Consider the following 22,993-nt stretch of genomic DNA (forward strand, 5'->3'; position numbering starts at 1 on the left):
CTATATAAATCTTAAATTTTCAAGAGATTCAGATACTGCCCTCTGTCCAGACGTATTAACGTTATTGTATTTTACATTTCTATAATCCAAGGGCAACAGTTATAACTTTTTTAATTCAAATCAACTTTTTCATTAAAAGTATAAAAGTAATAGCAGATATTCATAATTTGTGTATCACAAAGGAAATTAGTTATTAAGTTTATAGAGTTTAGATTTAATTTTTAATGATGCAAGGGATTCAGTGAATCATTTAAATTCATGAACTTTGCTGTAACTCAACAATTCGTTTGATTTAATTTAAAAGTATACATTTTTTTTAAATATCTACAAATTAAGCATTTATAAATATGTAACGTGATACTTTAGCTACTAGTGAAAAACATTACAAGTAAATTTTATTTCATATAATATACTGATTAAATTTATTCCGCTGTCATGAATATAATGGAAAATAAGCTCAATACTAATGATCATAATAACGCAGGTGGGGTAAAAAAGGCGTAACGGAGCGGTAAGCTAACTTGTGGAGGGCAGGCGTAAGGTGTGAGGGTGGCATGGCAGTAAAACTGCGCACGTCGCTAGCGAAGTTACATATAGCGAAGCTACCAAGGAGCGATCAGTCCCTCGCGGAAAGCCGTCCTAGTCGGACGGTTCTCTCCGACTGAAGCCTGGCCCCGGAAAGTCTCGCGCAAACCAACAGCCGCCTCTGTTTCTCCAAGTGAAACAGAGGCACGCGAAATATTGTGACAAGTTCAAAACTTTCCTCAACTTCTAAGTGAGTGTTTAATGATTGGGGACCAGTGCTTCAAGGCGCGAGGTTGACATCAAAAAGGTAAGTTAATTGTTTTTTGAGTTCTATTTTTTATTTTTTTTATTTTATTTCTTGTAAAATTAAATATTTTAAGTTCCTTATTTCATTTATTTTTTTTACTTGAATTAGAGGAATTCGAAAAGCCTTAAAAGTTTTCAGTAACAATTCATGTTACATTAATGCAGTCAAAATATAAATGTTTTTCAGATTTAGATAATTAATAGATTCCTCTTGTCATAAAAACATCTTGTGAAATTTTAATTTTCTCCTGCTCCTCCTAATTACTTAAAGCTATCAAAGCCTTTATTTTCATACAAACAAAAAAGTTACTTTGTCTTTTTATTCCAAGCCTGACATAGTTTTTTTTTAGCTTTTGTTCTCCGCGCTCGAAACATGTAAGATGTTCTCTTTCTGTAATTATTTATACGTTTTTCCACAACCCATTAAATCATAAATTCTTTGTAATCGTAAACAATTGCTCTGGAAATCATAAAATTTAAAAGAGCGCATGTTTTTCTTTCTTTTTTTTTATAAGAAACGAGATATTTGAATTATGCCTTACTTTCAAATGAAATATTAGAAAGTATTCTTTCGCAATATTATTTTTTAAAGCTGAGCTGCAAGCTGCCAAGCAATTGAAGATAAGATTTTCTGTTTTTATAAAATACTGTTTATTTCAGCAAAATGTTTCAAATAAAGAACGCAAGAAAACTATTTCTGTAGTTTCATTTCAAACCCGATTCTATTGAAGCTCTTGTAAATTTTTAATAACGATGTACAAAAATATATTCCCAAAAATCATTATAAATTTTTTATATAGAAAAAATACATAGGATTTGAAAGAAAAAAAAGAAAAATATAGCAGATAAAGAGGAATAATATTTTTGTGTATATATTTTGGGAATATGTTTTTTTTTTGTAAAACTTTTATGTTTCTTCTTTTCACCTGTGAACTATAGTGCTGCGCGCAATACGTTGTAATACATTCTGTGTATAAAATTATCGATTAGAGTTCAGTTCTCTAACACAGTTATTATAAATAAATCAAAGACGAGACTTATCCGTAAAGGGCATTCATACGAAAATAACTCGTGGTCTATCATTTTGTATTTAAATATTTAATACAAAATCAACAGAACATCAATTTAAAGGTGTTGATTTGGATAATTTTGAACCATTGAATGCAATGTACCGCATTTTACGATCAAGGACCAATACGGGTAGAATTAGGAATCATCATGAGGTCTGACATGAATAGACCAGAAACGGAGGGGGCAAGGGGTGTGCGAGGGGTGATATCTCTTCGATGGTTGAAAGAAAGATGCGCACGAGTGTCTTACACTTTTGTTTCCGATTGTACATACTTTTTCTATGTAATCGGGGAGCGATAACATTCATAGTTTGCACATAATTTTATTTCGTATGTATATAATAAAAAGCGACACTTTTTAAATGTTTTTAATGATGGTAGCCCTAATTTTTTATACCGTGTTGAAAAATGCTTATTTCTACCCTCCTATTTGGAGTGCTTTGCGAATCGGATAAGCTGAGATTAACATTTATCAGCTCATTCCACTTCTGCTCTGCTGTGCGTTTCTTAAATTATTTTTTTTTTTGTAATCATAATTTATCAACTCTTCGATGAATTAACTAATTTTTGGAATTACACCGAGAATGTAATTATTTGTACACACAATTAATATTTTATTCACACGTTTAACATAAATTATTTTCGTACAGATATTTTTTAAGATTTCATCATTTAATTCGAATTAAATTTACTTCAGTAGTTCCTCATATAAGGCTCGAAAAGCAACAATGTATTATTATATTTAGACTTACACTACTTTTGTCTTGTGTTTCGGTATTCGATATTAAATCCGAAATAAAAGTACCCCTCAGATAAACTTCAAATGAAGTGTTACTTATAAAATATCGAAACATCTAAATCTAAAAACGATACAAATGACTTTCGACTACGATCCCGTTTCCCTAATGGAGTTCGTTGAGATAACTTAAATAGTACGCCATTGTTGTGGATTGTGGGCATCCTCTTTTGATGTCGGTCATGCGTAGACACAATTAAAGTTAAATGTCTCAAAACAAATATTAATTAATTCCGGCCCTCAAAAGAGAAAGAGGTCTTTGGTGCCTTGAACTTTGAATTTTCAAAGAAATCAAAACTTCTTATCTTAACCTTAAACTTGATATTAATTATTCGTTAGAAAGAGACATAGAGGTCCCACCCTTTACGATTGTTCAAATATCCAGCTTGCGAAGGACCACATAGTTCAAGATGAGAGGACTTTATTGTCTGGATAAAGAAATGGACTGAGAGATATTAGAAGTTATTTAAACCAATTGTACCAAAAAGTCTTACAGCAGTTTTATAAAGGCCAATTTAAAAGTAGTTTCTGACCAAGACCGAAGCTAAGCTTTACATTTGGTCTAATGAGCGTAAATTGATTGCAATAGAATACAAATGAGATGAGAAGTCAACGATAAATCTAAGTAGAATTTATAATCTGTGCCAATACTAAAGCGGGTAGAAAGCAATTACTGTCTACTTCCAAACGTGGATTCTGTTTTGAAAAGAGTGTATTAAATTTAAACAAAATAACTTAGAAATCAAACCTTGAATAATTACAAGAATTAAACTAAATTATTAAGAAATTTAATTAAATTCAAAAGAGATCTTGATTCAATTTGAAATAATTAAATAATACTGACAGAAAGTTGACGGTAATAATTATTTGAGTGAAAAAAAACAAAAATTCTGGCAGAAAGAAAATTTTGGGGAAATATAGAATTTATGATACATGCACTTTATTGTGATGTATTATTCTATACTTTTATTTAGGATGACTGTTAAGAGGAAACTAAAATTAATTATTAAGTAAAGAAGCCATATGCTTTTATAATCAGAATGACTGAAAATGTACGGCCTGGGAAAACAGCTATAATCGTATCTAGGCATCCATTAAGCCAAGTAATTTTCAAGCAATTCCATTCTGAGCTCTCTAGTCGATAAAATATTGCCTTGCGTTAATGGTGGATAAAGCAAAACTCAATAATTACTTTCTATACTCTTTTATCATTTATAAGACTTTTAAAATATAATTGATCAATAAAAATCAAGACTACGATACTTGATATGAAACTATTTCTATATTTTAATAGCAATAAAAAATCTAAATCAGAATAAGCAAACGATATAAAACAATAAGTAAGAATTGATCGATTGAAATCGTAAAAGCAAGTTTTGATTGCAATTATGTGATAGAGTCAACTTGAACATCATCATGTTTAAAATATATATTTTTTTCATATTCTTCCCTAACTTCAAACAATATTAGATGTATTATAAAGAAAGATCAAATAAAATACAAAACGAAAAAAAGAGCCAACGCGGAAAAAAGAAAGTCAATTAGGCGAAACGTATCTCTATCTACCTCTAACCGGTCTATGTGATAAAAATATCTGTTAAAAATGTCCCTAATTTTCGCAACAAATTTTGAAGCTAAATTCAAAATCTACTAGTCTTCTAGTTATTAAAAAAAAATCAAAAACATGGGACCCATCTGCAAGCACTTCCTTTCGATTAAAATATTTTATTTTATATAATTTTTTATCAAAATCGGACCACCAGGGGCGGAGATTCGCGGTAACGCACATAAAAAAAAACAGTCGAATTAATAACCTCCTTCTTTTTGAAGTCGGCTAAAAACATAATGTTATATCTGTTTTGTCAATGATAATGATGAATGATAATGTCAGGGATGATATGTTTTATACAGAGATTTCGGTCTCAGAAACCCACGTTAAACATAAAAAATAACATAATATTCAACATGTTAGTAGTTGACGGTTACGTTAGCGCAAATCCACAAGTGGTACGCATTATGTCTGAAAATTTCCGATAATATATCAAATAAAATAAGAATACATCAAACGTTTTTGTATTATATTTTATATTGACTAAGGAGAGCTTATTTGTCAATATAAGTCGAGTGTACTGAGCTGCCTCGAGGGATGTCAGATATGACAGGGAGCTATAGATGAACTCCAGAGATAGATGGCTAGAGAAAAATAAATCAATCATCCGTGTCGTAAACACTAACCACAATGTTTTCTGTTTTTCAACTTTATGCTGAGATAAATAATTGCATAGTTATAAAACGTTGCTTTTAGAATATTGATTTGGTTAAAATAATAAAGCAGTTGATGTAGCGTTTTTGGTTATTTGGTAAGATAATTTAATTTTATTTGATCTTGAAAAGTTACTTGTTATTACAGATTGAAGTTAATCTGAATTACATTTTTTTTTTACATTTACTTGCGACTATACTTTTGCGAATACAGAAGTGTTAAGATGTTCATGAAATTTGTTTCTATAAATATTTTTCGTAAATATTTGAAGATAAAACATGGATAAGTTGATCTTTATCCTGCCTTCGATTTCAAAATATAATATTACATCAAAGTAGACAAACACTCTGACGAAAGTTGTCGAACGAGAATAGATACGAGCGTATTTTTATAATCTCAGATAATCTTGAGCAAGCTTCAAACATCGCAATTATCTCTGAAGTATGGACATTGAATTTCCAACGTGTCGTAATTTTAAAGAATTTCGACAAAATTAATTAAATAAACGGGATTCCAATACAACGGTAACGTCAATTATAATAATTTCAGAATCTGAAAATGCTTTTGAAACTGTAACTATAGTTTCATTAAAATGAATAAAAAAAACAATTATTGAACTTCCTACATAGAAAAAAAGAGTTTGTATTTCAATTTTGTTTTAGTATTTTTGTATATAATACTAACAGTAAATATTAAGAAACGAGGTATAAAAGCCGAGAATCGTTTACTTTGTTCATTCATTCAAGAGTTGATTGATCGTGTTGCGGTGAAATTCACTGGTTAAATATTGTAGCAGATAAATCAAAATTTGTACAGTATTTACTTAACACATTTTATATAACAATAAACAAACGTATAAATCAGTTTTAAAATTAAAATTGTGTCATATATCGGTATAAAAACTTGCCCAGATGTATACTACACTTTTTCAAAAACAAAATATTTATCTAGACGTATTTGAAATACGCGCAATAAGCTGAGAATAGGGTTGGTATGCAGTACCAAGGGCATGGAAACAAACAGAACACACCCAGATATGAAAACAAACATTGTGAACTAGACAAATATTTACTGGTTTTTTTTTAACTTATCACCCTTACTTTTTCTGTTTCTGAATAGTAATTCTATAAGTGTCTCTATAATAAACATATCACAATTCGTATATCTTAACTATATTCAGAATATCTTTGTGATTTATATTCTAAATGGCTTTATGCCGCCTAATGTCAATTTACTTATATAAAACCAATGCCTAATTTGATGGCGATAAACATCAAAAATATGTCTCAAAAATATGTTTTGCTACAAAATTAAAATCGTATTTAAGGAAGGTTTTCCACTGTCGAAACTCGTGATGAAAAGAATGTCATCCCTTTCATACCTCTTCAAAGTACTGAGATAAAAATATATTTAAGAAAAGATAAGAAATATGTATCACGGTAAAATTACACAAACATTAATATTATCGTTACAAATCGAAATGTTACGGTTCACTGGAATTCATATTCGAACGTATTTTAAGAACGGTTAAACAGTTTCTCGTTGAGTTAAAACGTCCATACATAATCCGTTTGTTTATTTGAATTGGACATAATACGGATAATAATTCAATTTTGCTAACACTATAAATCACTCCGTGCAATAGTTGACCACGTCGAGAAGTAGGGTTGTACGAAACAAATTAAAATTTTGACTATTTAAAAATTAATATAATTATTTGAAAATTATATTATCCTAGCTTTTACTCGCGAGTTTTTCTGCGCGGGACTATGTTCTATATCTGTGTCAAATTTCAATAAGATATGTCGAACCGTTGCAGAGTTATCAAATAAATATGTTAATCAAACGTACCCTACTGGGGCCTTATGCATTTCCGGGATCATAAGTAATAAATGTATTCTTCCCGATTATGTTATGTTACATCTATACACACAAACATCCATCCAAAGATCCGTTAAAACATTCGAATCTTATCTATATATATAAAAGAAAGTCGTGTTAGTTACACTATTTATAACTCAAGAACGGCTGAATCGATTTGACTGAAAATTGGTGGGCAGGTAGCTTAGAACCAGGAAACGGACATAGGATAATTTTTAGCCCGTTTTCTATTTTTTTATTCCGCGCGGACGGAGTCGCGGGTAAAAGCTAGTTTATAATATTAGTCAGATAACCTACAAAAACGTTCATAATAAAATTTAATTTCAAATACTTAGACATCAAAATAAAACAAAGATACATACATCATTATTTACGTCATAAAGACTCAATGCTCTTGTCTCGTGAGAACATCAAGAATTCAACACTAGCAACGCTGGGTATATATCCTACGGCGAATTACGAGAAATATCTCTCACTTTGTCTTATATGTGAGATAAAAATTCTACCTGATACCTTTTGAAGCATTCGTACAGAAATTTTTATCATGTATCAATTTTCACGAATCAATACTCTTTCCATAAAATATTACGAACTCTAATGTTTACTTGCGCAGGAAATTCATAGTTTTAAATTCAAATTACTTTTAAAAATAAAAGTTGATGAAGATTTTATATAAAGAGAAGATCGGAAGAAAGGATCGACTACATGTTTTTTTATTTCTGACTGAATTAATTCTGAGGCAATTATTTGAATTACAAGAAAATTACCTGATGTAAATTCCTTTTGGTCTCGGATGTGTCCCTTTTTTTTAATCGAATTGTATTAATAAAGTTTTATGAATAACATTGGAGCATATACTTTTACGAAGAGTTATGTTCAAGCGTGATAATGGATAGGTGTGAAATAGGTCAGTACAATTTCAATCCGAACACAGGCCTCAATTAAAAGATTTTTTGCTTGTTACATCGCGAAAGTAGAGTCGGATCTTTCACAACTCAGTCGTACTAGCATGTTTCATGTTTCACTTTGATCTGTTTATATTCATTTAATTGAACGGGGATTAATCGAAAAATGGTAATTTCTTATTTATAAAAATGAAGATTATAAATAAATTATACATTACTTAAGGTCTACTTTAGTAAAATTTACAATAGTAGCGCTCAATCAGATATTACGATACGCTCGAATCTATGAAATTGTTTAAACTTTCTTGAATTAAAAACTGATTCACTTGTTTCTACATTATTTTAGCTACTTTATATTTTTTTTTATTGTTGTTAGTTTTTTCGAATTAAAATAATATTTATAGCGTCTTACAACTGAACCGTTGTATTTGATTTTCTTGCAATGTATCTTCCATCAGTGTGTCACTTAACCCTGGTTAACACTTTTAACTTTAATGTTTCCATATTAATCTTATTCATTTAATCTAAAACATTTTTTAAACTATAATAAAAGAACATCAAATTATTATACATCTCCCTACCCTGATATTATAAATTCTAATATTTGGATGGATGGATGGATGTTTGTTTGAAGGTATCTCCGGAACGACTAAACGGATCTCGATGAAATTTGGCGTAGATGCAGAACATTGTCTGGAAGAGCACATAGCCTACTAATTAAGTTTTTTTTTTTAATTACGCACGGACGGAGTTGCGGGCGACAGCTAGTAATTTATATAATAACACTAATGCTTAGGTTTAAAAATGTGAAGATAACCTTAATGTCACAACCCTATTACTGGCTCTATTTATTCATGTCAAACAATGAAGGAGCAAATTAAACAAAACTGCGATGGTTTTATATCTTATATATCTTACCGAAGGAAATGGTTAAAGGTTTGTTCCTGAGAATAAGAAGAGAAAATTTACTTAAAAATTCTCGTAGAAGTCTTCTACTATTATAACACATGTCGTCCTTCCGATTTAGGCTTCTTAATTTCAAGTTAAGGTGATTTTAAGCCGACTGGGGTTTATTCCGAAAAATGGCGGTTATTATTTCCAAGCGGTATTCTCGATTTGAATCTTATTCTGTTATGGAAAAATTAGTTAACTTCACACCAATGAGTCACAGAGTATGAAATAAGTAATACAAGAGTCAGACGGTCAGAAATAAGGACATTTCGACGACGAAGGAACACGAGAGTAATGACATTGAGTTCAACTACCCTCAGTCCAGCATTATGAAATTGATATTCTGGTACATATATACAAATGTTATAAATATCTTCTACTCAAATATTATTTGTTCATAAGATAACATTTTAAAAAAAGATAAACATAGATATATTATTTCATACTATTGATCAAGCAAAAATTTTCCACAAGTTGGGAACGTCGCGTCGCGTGACCAAAAATCTTTGACGTTTACAATAGTTTGTTTACATTTAGTACGTAACTAGCGGTCGGCTGCGACTACGTCCGTGCGGAATAAAAAAATACTTAATAAGTTGCCTATGTTTTTTTCCAGACTATGTTCTATTTCTGTTCCAAACTTTATCAAGATTTGAATTGAGCCTTTCCGAATATACCTTCAAACAAACATCCATCCATTCATTTAAAGTTTGTTGCATTTATAATATTAGTAAGATTAAGATAAGCCTTGTTCTAGGTGAGTGAAAACGCGATGCTATGCGATCTAAAACGACAACGAAGGCAATATGCCTTGTATGTGTCTGTTTTTCTTTTTTGATTTTATATAATATATTTTTTTGTGTGGCGATAAATGTTTTTCTTTCTTTCTTTCTTTCTTTCAATAAAAAGAATAACAATTAATTTACAAATTTTCATTAGACGTCATTACAGGGTTCATCATTATATCATCTAAATCCGAATGAATGTGTCTGAGATATTTTAGAAGGGATAAAATCATCAAAGTTGTTAAAAGAAAAAAAAACAATAGACATTTATCATGTTAGAATTTATGGCTTCTTGTTATATTACTTCCTTCCTTTAAGGAAAGTTGGAGGAAAAGATTTCTATCTCTCAGATTCTGTTCCGTCGTATCATGAAATGTTAGTTTGATGAAAATGGAATAAGTTTTGAAAGTTTTTTTTGTTACCTATTTTCATTTTCCTGAATATAAAAAAATAATAGAATAATATCATAGAAACTTGGAAAGGTAGTGATTCAAGTTATATAATTATAAAGTTGTGCCTACTAACGATACGATGTAGGTAAATACAGAATTAGAATAAAAAGTTTCATTTATTCTGATCTTCTACAAACAGCCACATCTAAAATGCTGTTAAATAATAAATGCAGAATTGTTAAAATTCGAATTAATTTTATTATAACTAGCTGTTGAGACATTCCGAAGATACATTAGGAATTCCATCCATCTAAACATTCGCATTTATAATATTAGTATGAATAGTACGACGTTCAACTTTATATAAATTAAATGTGACCGCAGTTTAACGGCAGCGATTATATATGTATACAATTCCTACTTTGCACACATACATAAATACTTTACGCACACATGTATGCTTGTGGTATTTAAATATAACTCTTCTATTACTATTATTAATATTTTTTTGTTTCTAGGATCGGCAAATGCCATCAAGATGCCTGTAATCAAATCTTGCTGTTGTTGGCGCAGCTTGCGCCGTGGTTGCTACGCATCGGCCTCGTACACTATGGTATTTATGATTATTTTTATAATAATAGACTATATTTTTCACCACCAATTTAGAGTAGGCTTTGAGTCCCTCGGTGGGGACATAAGTTGATGATGATTATGTTGAACATATGTAAATGATTGTTCCTTGTACGCAATTACAATTTCCTGTAGACAGAGTCATATTTGATAAACTTATAACTTGTAGAATTAAGAAACTTTACCGAGGAAGTTTTCTTTTATTCCGCAAACTCTTAAGCCAGAAGCCTTTGAAAAGTTAAGATTCCAAGTAATTAAAAGTCGTAATTGAAATTTGCTTAACTTTTTTAACAGTTACATGAGCAGTTTTTAGGTATGTAAGTTCAGTGGAACTACTATTGCTTATACTTATACCAAAAGTTATTGTATTGTATTTTTTTTTTGTATAGAATGTAGGAGGATATCTCAACAAAATAGACAACACAAATTTCGTTTTTAAGATGACATTAAAATACTTTTTTTATCTTTCTTTATATCCATTTCTCAATCTAAATAGGCAAATATAAAAAGACGTTAAACAGATGATAACATTTTATATCTTAAAAATGAATAGCGTCAAAGCTACAGTATTAAAAATTATGTAAAGTATGATATTATGGTAGTAACACTTTTATGAAAAGAAATTTTCTATTAGCAAAATTTTCCAATGATATCTCCAAGAACGTAAATAATTTTCGATTTCGTCTCGACACTTTGTTATAAAAGAAATAAGGATTTGGATCAACGGCAAACGATTTATGATAAACCGCTCTTGGAATTTATGGATCTAGGTCAATAAATTTACATAAAATTATAAGTTTATCAGATGTAAATGATCTCTTTCAAATGAATGAATGATCGTTTTAAAAAAAAATTCAATTTAACTTTACATAGTGTTAGTTAAATAACAACAAGAAAATAATAATTCATATAAAATATATGACTATACATATTAAAATATATAAAAATAAGATAATTAAAAAAAGTCTAACAATGGAAAGTTAGTTACTGTGTTACAGGACTTATCATTTTAGTGCCACTCTGACTTACCGTAAGTTTCTGACACCAAAAATCTCGTTAAAAACATATTCTTATCTCTGTTTTGTCAAAGATAATGACAGTCTCAGAAACCAACGATTAATAATATTGTACACCATCGAGTATCTACCATTATTAGTTTTTTGTTTTTGGAAGTTATAAATAAGGAATTCTGACGGAAGTATACAATTTATGGTGTAAAAGTGATTGGCAGCATCGCCAGAGAACGCCTTAGATCAACTTACATCGATCGAGTTTGCGTCATTTTAGGGCAGAAAAAGCAAACTCTACGCCATCAAACGTTAAATATGACGAGAAATTATTAACGTAATTTTAATTAGTAATGTGAAACTTAACTTAATATTTAATAAATAAGAATTTATTAATTATAAATTATATATAATTTACTAATTAGCTAATTTATATTTCAATTAACCATTGTATTTGGCTATATGTGGCGCTACATACGTAAAACAGTCTCCTTAGAATTTCACATGTATACGACGTATTTGAAAGCAATTTGGACAAGGTGTAACCTATATAATGGAGTCATAAAAAGTCTGGAATCGTTACAACATTTACCTGTTGGAATGTTTAATCAATAGATATAAGGACTTCATAAACAAGCCATGATTGCAGCATATAAATACTTAACTCTCGAACTTAAATATAAACACAAAAGAAATATTTTTGCTTTCAATCATGTGGAAAAAAGTCAAAATCCTGACTCACTGAGGCTCCAAAGGATGAGACAGTGCCATCTGTTCGCAGCTTTTTAAAACAAAGATTTTCCTTTTTTATTTAAACTCAAGAAGCTCTATTTTAACATAAAACATTTTCATTTAAACAATTTTCAGAATCTTTATATTATTTTACACTTAAAAAGATGACATGACGAGAAAGAAAAATTAAAACCAAAAAAAATCTGATTTTCGGCAATTTTGGAATTTTTCAAAAATTCTGAGCGACCTTTTAAGATTTTTTTTTAACCTGTCCTTTGGTGGAGGTTCTTAAAACATAGTAAACTCACATATTTTCACACGAGAATCGAAAAAAACAAAAATTTTATTTTTTTGGGCCACCCTAATCTACTTATTGTTCTAGCATTGTTTCATATTTAAACATTCTAACTTCGTAATAAAAAATATTCAACTACATTAATATTAAGAGGCAGCATTTTTACGTAAAAAATGTAAACGAAAAGGTATTTTTATTTTTCTTCCTTCGTGAATGAAATACGAAAACGAAGATCGATCGTAAAGGAAATTATAAAGAACGTCCCTTTCATCCGTAAGGGAAACAAACATGCCGTGAAGCTTGTGCGGGATTAAATACATCCGTAACTAATTTTCGCCCTTTGCCGAAAGGCGAGAACACACTGCTTAATATATCTATATCTGTATAGGAGATTGACCTAAATATTTGTACCATCTTGTACTAGAATCGGTGTGTATATTTTCAACATAGAAACGATTATTATCACAGAAATATAACCTCTTTGGTAGTGTGGTATTTAAATAAAAATGTGCATGCAACATTAATTCAGACTGACATGTAACTTACCTTTATAAACTCTGCAAAAATCTGCTAAAATGTTAATTAGAAACTTCGGGTAAAAATACATTATTCTTACCCGAAATTTATATTTATTCGATTCCTAAAAAAAGATCGTTAATAATGCGTACGACGATGTCATTCTACGTTCGACATTTAACTGAACGAAGCTAAGTTAAGCCATTAGTGTAGTATATTAGATAAAGTATTCTTGATTAATATTTTTTTTATGTTCTATAGATGTATTTTGCTGTGACCATTATCACCATGGGTCACTTCATCGAGGTTGAGCATCGCTATCTGAGCGGCCAGATGACCAAACCTGAGTCGGAGAGCTTCTTGGAGCCAGACAAGATTACACCCAGTGAGTTTTAACTTTATGTATAGATAATATAAGTCAATAGTATAAATAAGTTTCGTCAATGTAACCTGACTTTCGAGGTTAAAATCCCAGTCAGCTTGTACCAATGAGGATCCGGGTTACGGACTACATAGATAAATAGATTTAAGATAGATTATGTTATATATCTAGATAGATAGATTTAAGATTTACTCAAATCTTAAATCTATCTAACCTTAAGTACAAATAAAATGGTAGTAGACCAATCTCCTGTCTCATTATAATTTATTTTAATGTAAAGAGAAAAAGGATTGTCATCCACGAAAGATATCCTGATTGGCTTATGAGATCTTTTTAATTGAAATAGCTCTTCAAGTGCAATTGAACCAAAAAGGGGAGGGGGAACAGAAAAATAATTAAACTATTAATTCTAGAGGAAGTAATAACAGTAAAGCAACGGCCAGAATATTCAAATCATGATCAAAAACCTTTTCAAGGGGTACTAAGGTACAGTACAGATTTAAGCTGGTCATTGCAGCTTGAAATAATGTAAAAAAAATTGAAATTAGCATGTTGTTACCATACTGCGATCAACAGTAAGCTTCACTGTATATAAATAAATGCCATACTGATTTAAGATTTACAAAGGTAACTACTAAAGGATTTAAACTACTGTTTTTATTCACCACGTTAAATCATTAACCTAGGTGAACGAAATATGCGACGCAACGCGATCATAATATGCGAAAGGAACTACTTAATGTATAATAGATGTTGTCGGCATCATAGGCCACAAACACGATTGATAAGAATTTAAACATCGCGCCGCGTCGCGTACCATTAGTTTATGTGCTTGTTCTTATAGCATTAGAGAGCGCGGGCGCGATCGACGTCGCGGGCTATTCACTTGGTTGCCAGGCGTTTGCGGAATCGACAGGTTCAAACCCGAGCTCCGCTGCTAGTTAGATGTGAACACTCCCATATAATATCATGTGTTTGCTCTTGTCGCTAGTCCATCGCGAGCGACTGTCATTGGCTCGCCCGAAATTTTGCAACCGCGCCCGCGCACGCGACTCTAAACAAGCACTATCGATCACTTAGGTTAATGTTTATGTTAATAATGGCAATAGATTTTATAAATACGTCAAAAGTTGCAGCTGTTCAAATAACTGCCTTATACACAAATCTAAAATAGTGAATTATCCCGATGTTTTAACAAGGATGTTTTAAAAGATGTAATCTTTTTGTATTTCTTGTTCTATTTCCAGAACAGAACAAAAATTTTATGTTGTAAATCGATGTGCCCTATGTATAAGGGCCAAAGAAACAATATTGATAATTTTTACTTTTTTATGTTAAAAGCTACGTCTTAGTCTAGTTAACATGCACTAAACACAAATACACATTTACATGTGTAAACGTGTTTTTTTTTGCTAAAGTAAAAGGCTATGCGATATCTTTTCCTACATGGTTGAAACTTTGAGAGCCTCTCCTGTAAAGTTATCAATTTGCACATTGGCCCTTGTTCGTATGAGCCATCGAAATACGAGTATTTATAAAGCATATTTAAAGAAACATTTAGATTTTATTGATAGACAATACAGAGACTTAATGTTGATCGTAGTTATTAATTTTATTGTAGATTTAACGAAACAGCAAAATTAACACAAACATTGATAAACCAAAAAGAATTACGAGCATCAAGATATATTTTAAATATATTAAGGCAGTGGATATAATAATACAATTGTAAAAATCTTTTTAGTTTATCAATGTGTTAAACAATAGAGTTTCCATGGTAACGTCTCTTTCGAATCTTAATATACAGTGACTACATTCGACATAGTCGTTATCGTTCATGGATATTAAAGGTCCATTTTTCGCTTTGTAACTTAGAATATTTTAGCTGCTAGCAGCAAAGTCTTAAGGCTTAGCTCATATAGTAATGCTATCAGTTTTTACTAACTCTCCATTTGGAAATAAATTCAAGTTGCTTTTAGCAATACTACATTCCATGGACATTCCATACAAAGGATGATTGGAATTTATCGTTTATGACGAATAATTCCATTATTCAATACATTTAGTAAGCATTACATTATATAAGAGGTGTGATGCGATTTGCGTCGTTGTCGTTTATTGCACTGTATTAGTGCTTTCAATAGTGGTTTGTTGAAATTTCTTAAACAGTATTGTAAAACTGTGTCATTTTATCGTCCAATTAACCATATTAGTGTGATATTAACAAAAGTTGATTCGAACATAGATTTTTATACCTATTGTAACCCTCAAACATTTTCTTTAATAGCCAACTCCTTAAACATGAAAGATACATTCAATATCAAGTGGTTTGTCATCGTTTGTATTATCAATAGTGTTGAACTTTCACAATTTTATAAATGCATTGAATGTTTCTACATTCAAAGTTAACATAGTTTGAAGGCATAAGATTGGCAATAGATAAACAATATGCAATTAGGTCAGAGATAATTGGAAACTTTTAATTATTATACTTTTTTTTACCTTCTAGCTTTGGTTATATTAACTATCTCATTCTTATCTTTACCATCATTATCATACCATTAAAGTCGCTCAAATCTATCTTGATTTCTCCTCTAAAATCTGAAAAAATTAGTCTTTTTTAAACTAACGATTTTCAATCATTTCGTTATAAATCTCATTTATTTATGTGTGTTTACGTCATTTAATATATTTTGTCACGATAACATGGAGACGTAAATAAGATATTATATTTAATTTTATTTTTTTTTGTTTTGCATGAATCTTGCTTTCACTTTTTCTGCACATCACAAATTTAATACGTTTACTTTGCACTACTTAGTCACCAATCTGAAAGTCGTCTGTTCACATAGTACCTGCACGGTTAAACTATAGCTTAATTTTTTTTCGGGTCTTTCTTTATAACATATGCATAAGAATTTTGATATTTTAATATTACTCTGTTCTTTTCTTGTGTTAATTACAAAGCAGTTTTTTCTGAGACTTTTACTTAGCTAAAATAGTTATACATAAACAATTCGTATCTGTAATACTTTTACAGATTTTTCATTTTTCATCACTCACGTTATCCTATCATGTTTTGTTAATTTTTTTAATACTATTCAAAATTTACTTCTTATCTCTCTTACTTTTAACTTAAAGACAATAGTAAAAAAATTAGAATTTAAACTTATAAAAATTTATTCTAAAATTCACTTATCAGACAAAATGGAAGTATGTTTTTCCGAACTCCTAATTGAACATTTTATACGAAAGGCGAATTACTAAATATTTTCGTAAAATTCTTCAGAAAATAGCGTTTGTTTTTTAGAGTGGCCACTTAAAACATAAACGCCAATTGTCTTATTGTTTTCTTAACAGCTTTTGAACAAAGTATTTTCCTTTTTAAGATATAATTCGTTTTTTTTTTATTAACTATGTTATTTTATTGTCACGAGAAAACGAATTGAAATCACACCATGTTTCTTCAAATCGGTGTAGTTTTTCAATTAGTTTTCATTCTACGTTTGATTCATAATCAAAAAACTTTTTCTTATATTTGCTCCAATAATTATTTTGTCTTCCATAATGATTTATAAACACTAATCTTTTGGGAATTACAAATTAATGGTATTAACTAGGTTGTTATTAGTGTCCTCAGTTTCCTAGTGAACTGTCATTTCTACGAAATAAATGTATATGTTAGTGGGACATTGAAGATTTGAGATAGAATCTTCACAAAAACTGTTATCTGAAAAGACTTTGTCTGAAGGTTTTGTGCTAATCCTCTTTAATCCCTCTGTGGCACAATGAATATGAAGATATCTCCCAGCGTTCTTCACGTCATTTTTATAGTATTGTTTGTTTTGAATTTTTCTCAATTTCTCTGGAAATGATAGCTTCTAATCAGCGCATCCGAAACCTCTTATTAACTTGTTTCCTATGTTGTATTTCCCTATTGAAGCAAAGCCGACTAGCATTTTAGGAGTAACTTCTTAAATTCGATCTATAGGGTTTTTCAACAAGAACTTTGTTTTTCAATTGGGGCCACACCAACAACATGACAGTTTTGACATTTAGTTTTTTGACCTATTCGTAGTAGATGCTTTGGCAATTGTTTCGATGAATTCAATTTCGCTCGAAAATCGCATTAAAATAATTAAAATCCACTATGAAAATGGTGCAATTTATTGCAAACCAAATTTCCCGAAATTCAGCTGTTAAATGGCCAGCCAGATCGTGTGATTTAACACAACTGGATTTTTTTTTGTGGGGGGTATGTTAAGGACAGAATCTATACGGAGCCAATCGAATCGATCGCGGTCTTAAAACTCAAAATCTTTGACGTCATTAACGAAATAGACCCGCCATTTTGCTTTGATGCAAACTTTGATGAAAGAATCGCCATCTGTCAGCGTGGTTGTGGTGGACATTTGCCAGATGTCATTTTTCATTAATAATTGACAAACTTTTCTCTTCGTAATACAATAAAAATTTGAATCATCTTCATCTAAACTCTTTGTTTTATTTTGTTTTAGAAAACAAAGATCTTGTTGAAAAACCCTATATATTAAAAACTACACGAAATAATATTACTATAAATATACTATATAATAAATGTATGAATAAGAATTTGTAAGAAATGTAAGATATTTTATAAAATGTTTCTATTATTGTCCAGCCTTCGTCAAACGATTAAAAATATCGATTGATAAAGACTCGAAGTTGACGTGTTAGAACCCAAGTTGAATCGATTACAACATTATTATTCGTAATCGATTTTCTTATTGTATATGAATCACGCGTGTTTTAATATTATAGTACTATCGAATCAAGGGTAATTTCTAATTGGTCTTTCAAGGTTAATAAAACCTGTAGAACTTTTTCAAAATTGTAATATCACTGCTTCGTAAATTAGTTCTGGACATAAGTAAAGATTTGACACGCCAACTTCTTTATATTTAACTGTGTTACCCACCCAAGAGAACAGATACAAATTTCAGTGACATTCCCCAGTACTATTCTACGGGAGAGATGCGGAAAATGCGACTTTCACAGAAAGGTTACGGCGCACTGCGATTTTGTGGCTTATAGAAAAGAAAAGCCCCAGCTTCGTCAGACGCTTTCAGCCAAAACATCCTCATGGTTTGATAATTCATATTAAGGATGTCTTGTTTTGCTTGTACCATTTTTATGCTGATGTTCATATTTTATTTGCTTCACTTTACACATTATTTCATATACACGTAGAACGAATTAGATTATCTCGACATCATGATCATTCATCTGGCGTATTCACGTAGACAAGAAAATACTATGCGATCATTCTGCATGCATTTTAAATGATTTGTGTGTGGAATCGCTTTTACATTGATACTCTTAACTTTGATGATTCTATGTAAAAAAGCAGTGACTCAGGGTAGTGTTTTATGCGTGTATATTTATGTATGTCTGTAGGTTTTTGTGTATGATACATTGTGGCTGCCTGTCGCCTAAACGCCTCTACCTATTTTCAAGAGTTAGTGATGTGATTGATATTCCTTTCCTGAGTGTCATAGGAGTTAGTCGGCTTTTAAAATAACAAAGTAATTGTCATATTTTTTTCATATCAAAGACTAGATTTGTTTAGTTTAATAAAATTATCTCAACTTAAACGTTGGGATTAAAGAAGTATTTTTTTAATTACTACATTATTAAAAATATATTAGACGTTATATACTTTAAAGTTATTAAGGTAAAATGGATAGGGATAATTTATTGATCGGGAATTCCTTCGGGCTCAAAGCAATACTTGTTTGTAAACCATGGGTAGTTAAAAAAGAAAGTTTGAAAGTAAAAATTTCATGGTACTAGAGTTTGCGTGGAGATGTAAGCGTGCCTTTGCATTTATAAGGAACGTTGTGTTCTTTTTAAATCTTATCATACTTACATGTAATTTTTTGAGAATAATTTTTTAATGCTTTCTATACTGCAAAATATAGTTACAGAAAACCAAGATTCAGGTATAGAAAACAGAATTTTTGAGGTATAATAGTATATATGGTAATAACCAATTCTAACAGTTATAGAACACAAAGAATAGAAATATGTATTTTTGTGGGATATTTATTAATAAAATGATTTTCTTTGATTAACAGCAATTAAATAATCGAATGATGGTATGCCACAGATTAATACTAGACTACTAATGTACTGCGATTTATAAATTTTGAAAAAATCACGAGTTAGCGTTTAAAATGCTCACTCAGAGTCTTGCTGATTGTCACTTAATTCTCTAAATGTGGTAATAAGAAATCTTGAACAAATCTTACTAACCCAAATTCAACTAAAATACAAAGTTATTTTTAATTACCAGAAAAAAATTATGGTAACACAGTTTTCATAAAAGATCTTAAATATGTAGGCATTATTTGTTTTACTTAGTGATGATACAGTTAATAACAAATTAAACATTTTAAAAAGTGCCATAAAAACGTGGACACATTACTTTTATAAACAAAATATTGTTATTTTAATGTAATATGCAATTTTGAGAGTAGGTAAATGTCATCCAGGTTTTTTATTAATAGAATATGCGGAAACTATTGTTACAAAGCGTTGAAAATACAAAGCGCACAAATGTGCGCGCACGCGTACTGATATGTATATTGTAATTGACCACTAATAATACGTTTTTCGGTTTTGATTCGCATAATTTTTATTTCTTAAATGTGATCAGTATCAGGAACTGTTTATGCTATATTTTTTTCTGGTAATTCACAAATAACGGTGTATAATGTAGTTGTAATGTCGCAAAGGAAAGCTTCTTTGTAATTGACACATAAAATCTTGAATCCATTATTCATTTAGATAGCATATCATATTCATATTATACAATAGCATGTTAGAGTTTGATGACTTTTGTAAATAAACTGTTAATTAGAAGTAGTTAATTTTCATTTTATTTGCATTAAAGGAACTTATTCATTTAGTTTTATGATTTTATTTTAAATGAATCACAAAACTACGCCTGTTTTTTTTTTTTTTTCTTTTAATTCTAGACTTTGATAATTCGAATAAAGGCGTATGTTTTGTGGTACATATATATTAAACTTCTGATATAACGAACGCTTTGTTATTGTGATGCATGCATTCAGTAATTATTTGTCAATCCTTAAAGTGTATGTGAATTTTGTTATTTCTGTTGCAGTTACCGTATCTTTGAATATTACCCTACTGGCCTGCAGCACTCTGGGACTGGTATCCTGCATTCTTTTGATTGTGGGCGTTTATAAGGTATGTACAGTCGCGCATGTTTATTACCTTAACATTTCGATGATATGTCATTTGACGTTCATCATGCAATTAGGTTGAAAACTCGTAAACTTTCTACGTGACCGTCCATTGCCGAAACACCTGTACAAAAGTAAATTGTTCTTGCAATAAAACATTGTCGGTTTTTACCTATAATATTGTTTCAAATTTTTTGTTTTACTAGTGAACTGGTGTCTACACAAAAGACTATTATTTAATATTGACTATGCTCACACCATCGCTTGTTAACACGCTGACCTCTTTGTTATGTCTACAATGCCAAAACTCGAGGTATGTAGGTACAACCGGTAGTATTCGATGTCGAAACTTTTGTACCAAAAAACATTGCCATTTTTTAAGAGAATGTGAGGTCTACCTTTTTTACAAAGGTGTTTAGGCAATGGAAGATAATGATTAGTTCAGGTTATGGTAACTTAATATATAGTGACGATCTTTGGGGATCACTTGCGTCATATGGCGAAGAAGAAGAAGAACTAATCGTAAAATACCGTAATTGTTGCGCCTATTCTTATGAAACGAGAATAAAAAGTTTAAGTTTTCTATTAAAAATTCATTTCATACATTTAAAAACGTCATAATAATTAAAAAACATTAATATTAATATAAAAGTATACAGATTAAGGGTTGTGATAAAAAAACCGATCGATTTCATCAGTTGATGTATCAGGTTTTTCGTGAAGAAGAGTCGGAATAAAAAACATTTTTTCACAATCATGTCACCATAAAGCTTTCAGAATAAACATTTTTCGTTTGTCATATAAGCTTCCTTTTTTCATTTTGAATAAAAAACACGAATGTTTGTCAAATCATTTTCGGAAATGTACTGGTAATGTTTTTTTTGGTAACGTTACAAAATATACTATCACATTCATTGTTATTCGAAATATTAGATTTTATAAATATATAATATTATATTCCATGAATATTAGTCACCTGTCACGTATACGATCTCCATTTCTTTCCTTCTTTACCACTCAAAGCTAATTCATATGAAGTGAACTGAAGGCAAGTATTAACAAATTGCCTAAAAATTATTTGATATTGACGAACTAAATACTTTATCGAATAATAAAGAATATTGTTACAGGACATTAAGTTCTTGCTGGTGCCGTGGATCATCTCCATGGGACTTGAGACTCTCGTTGAAGTAATCAACCTCGTCTATCTGTTCTACCTCCAAACGGTAAGTTAGAGATAGTTTACAGTAAGTTAAGAAACTAATCACAGACTGTAAATTTAAACTATATTTTCAATCAAACATCTATCTCTAATCTAACAACAGAAAAATGACTCTAGTTTCTAAAATAGTACCAATTCCATCACTACGGAATTATAAATTCATTAACTAAAAAATAAATGATAAAATCAATAGAGGGCGCCCTCGCTCGAGCTACCCCAAAATAACAAGACAAAAGGCGCAAATGCGTCCGAACAGGAAACTTTTTAACATTAAAGATGCGTGGAGCAAATATCGTCATGTCAGAAATATAAAACCAAAATGTACTCTAGTTAAATTAAAAATATACAATTTAGAACCATTTACATAGATGTTAAATTATTATATTATAATAAATAAAAAGTCACAACGAGAATAATTAAATATTTTCGACGTGCCTTGATTAAATTTCTTCAGCATACTAATGCGTTGACGAATTTTTTTAATAAAAATATTTTGTTTGGTAAAATTATGTTAAAACAACTGTCTTAAATACCTCAACAGATGCTTTGTAAAAAATAGAATCGAGAAATAAATAGCTTATAAGAAAACTACGATGAAAATGTAAATTAATCATAGAGTATATATATCCAATAACTTCACATTTTTATTTTATCTTTTTAACCAGATTTGATTGGTGACATCGTACTATTTGTAGATATGGTAACCGTTTAAGTTGAAAATGCGGTGGATCGACAAACGCGACCTAATTTTTTATTCAAAAGATAAACTCGTGGTCCAATTTTTTTTTTCTTTCCCGTGTCAATTGTTACATAAATTAACCACCAATACATTAACAATACAAATATAATAACTTCTCACATGTATATTTTTAACAGTTCATTAATATGATTTTTTTCTTCAACAGCTTAACTTCAATCCAATAACTGCTTTCCTCTTCACTCTCGACTTTTTCATCATCGTCTTGAACGTAAGTTTTTAGTTTTTATTAATTTATTAAGGCGATGCAGCCGTGAGTGACTAGGCCAGAGGAAGTCTTCAAAGGACGCAGGTTCTTATATTGTACAACTTATTATAAAACGATGTA

At 30.2% G+C, this 22,993-nt stretch overlaps 1 protein-coding gene across 1 annotated transcript in view; it reads left to right on the forward strand.

The window, feature by feature from the left end:
* Nucleotides 1–633: 633 nt before the first annotated feature.
* The window catches only part of LOC106717188, a 29,938-nt gene continuing 7,578 nt past the window's right edge, over nucleotides 634–22,993 (forward strand). The window contains exons 1-6 of the mRNA XM_045686215.1: nucleotides 634–832; nucleotides 10,393–10,487; nucleotides 13,316–13,439; nucleotides 20,605–20,690; nucleotides 21,817–21,912; nucleotides 22,814–22,876. Coding sequence (XP_045542171.1) covers nucleotides 10,413–10,487; nucleotides 13,316–13,439; nucleotides 20,605–20,690; nucleotides 21,817–21,912; nucleotides 22,814–22,876 — 444 coding nt within the window. The 5' untranslated portion in view covers nucleotides 634–832; nucleotides 10,393–10,412. The remainder of the gene's footprint in view (nucleotides 833–10,392; nucleotides 10,488–13,315; nucleotides 13,440–20,604; nucleotides 20,691–21,816; nucleotides 21,913–22,813; nucleotides 22,877–22,993) is intronic.

Source organism: Papilio machaon, chromosome Z (assembly GCF_912999745.1).
Source record: "Papilio machaon chromosome Z, ilPapMach1.1, whole genome shotgun sequence".
NCBI lineage: Eukaryota > Metazoa > Arthropoda > Insecta > Lepidoptera > Papilionidae > Papilio > Papilio machaon.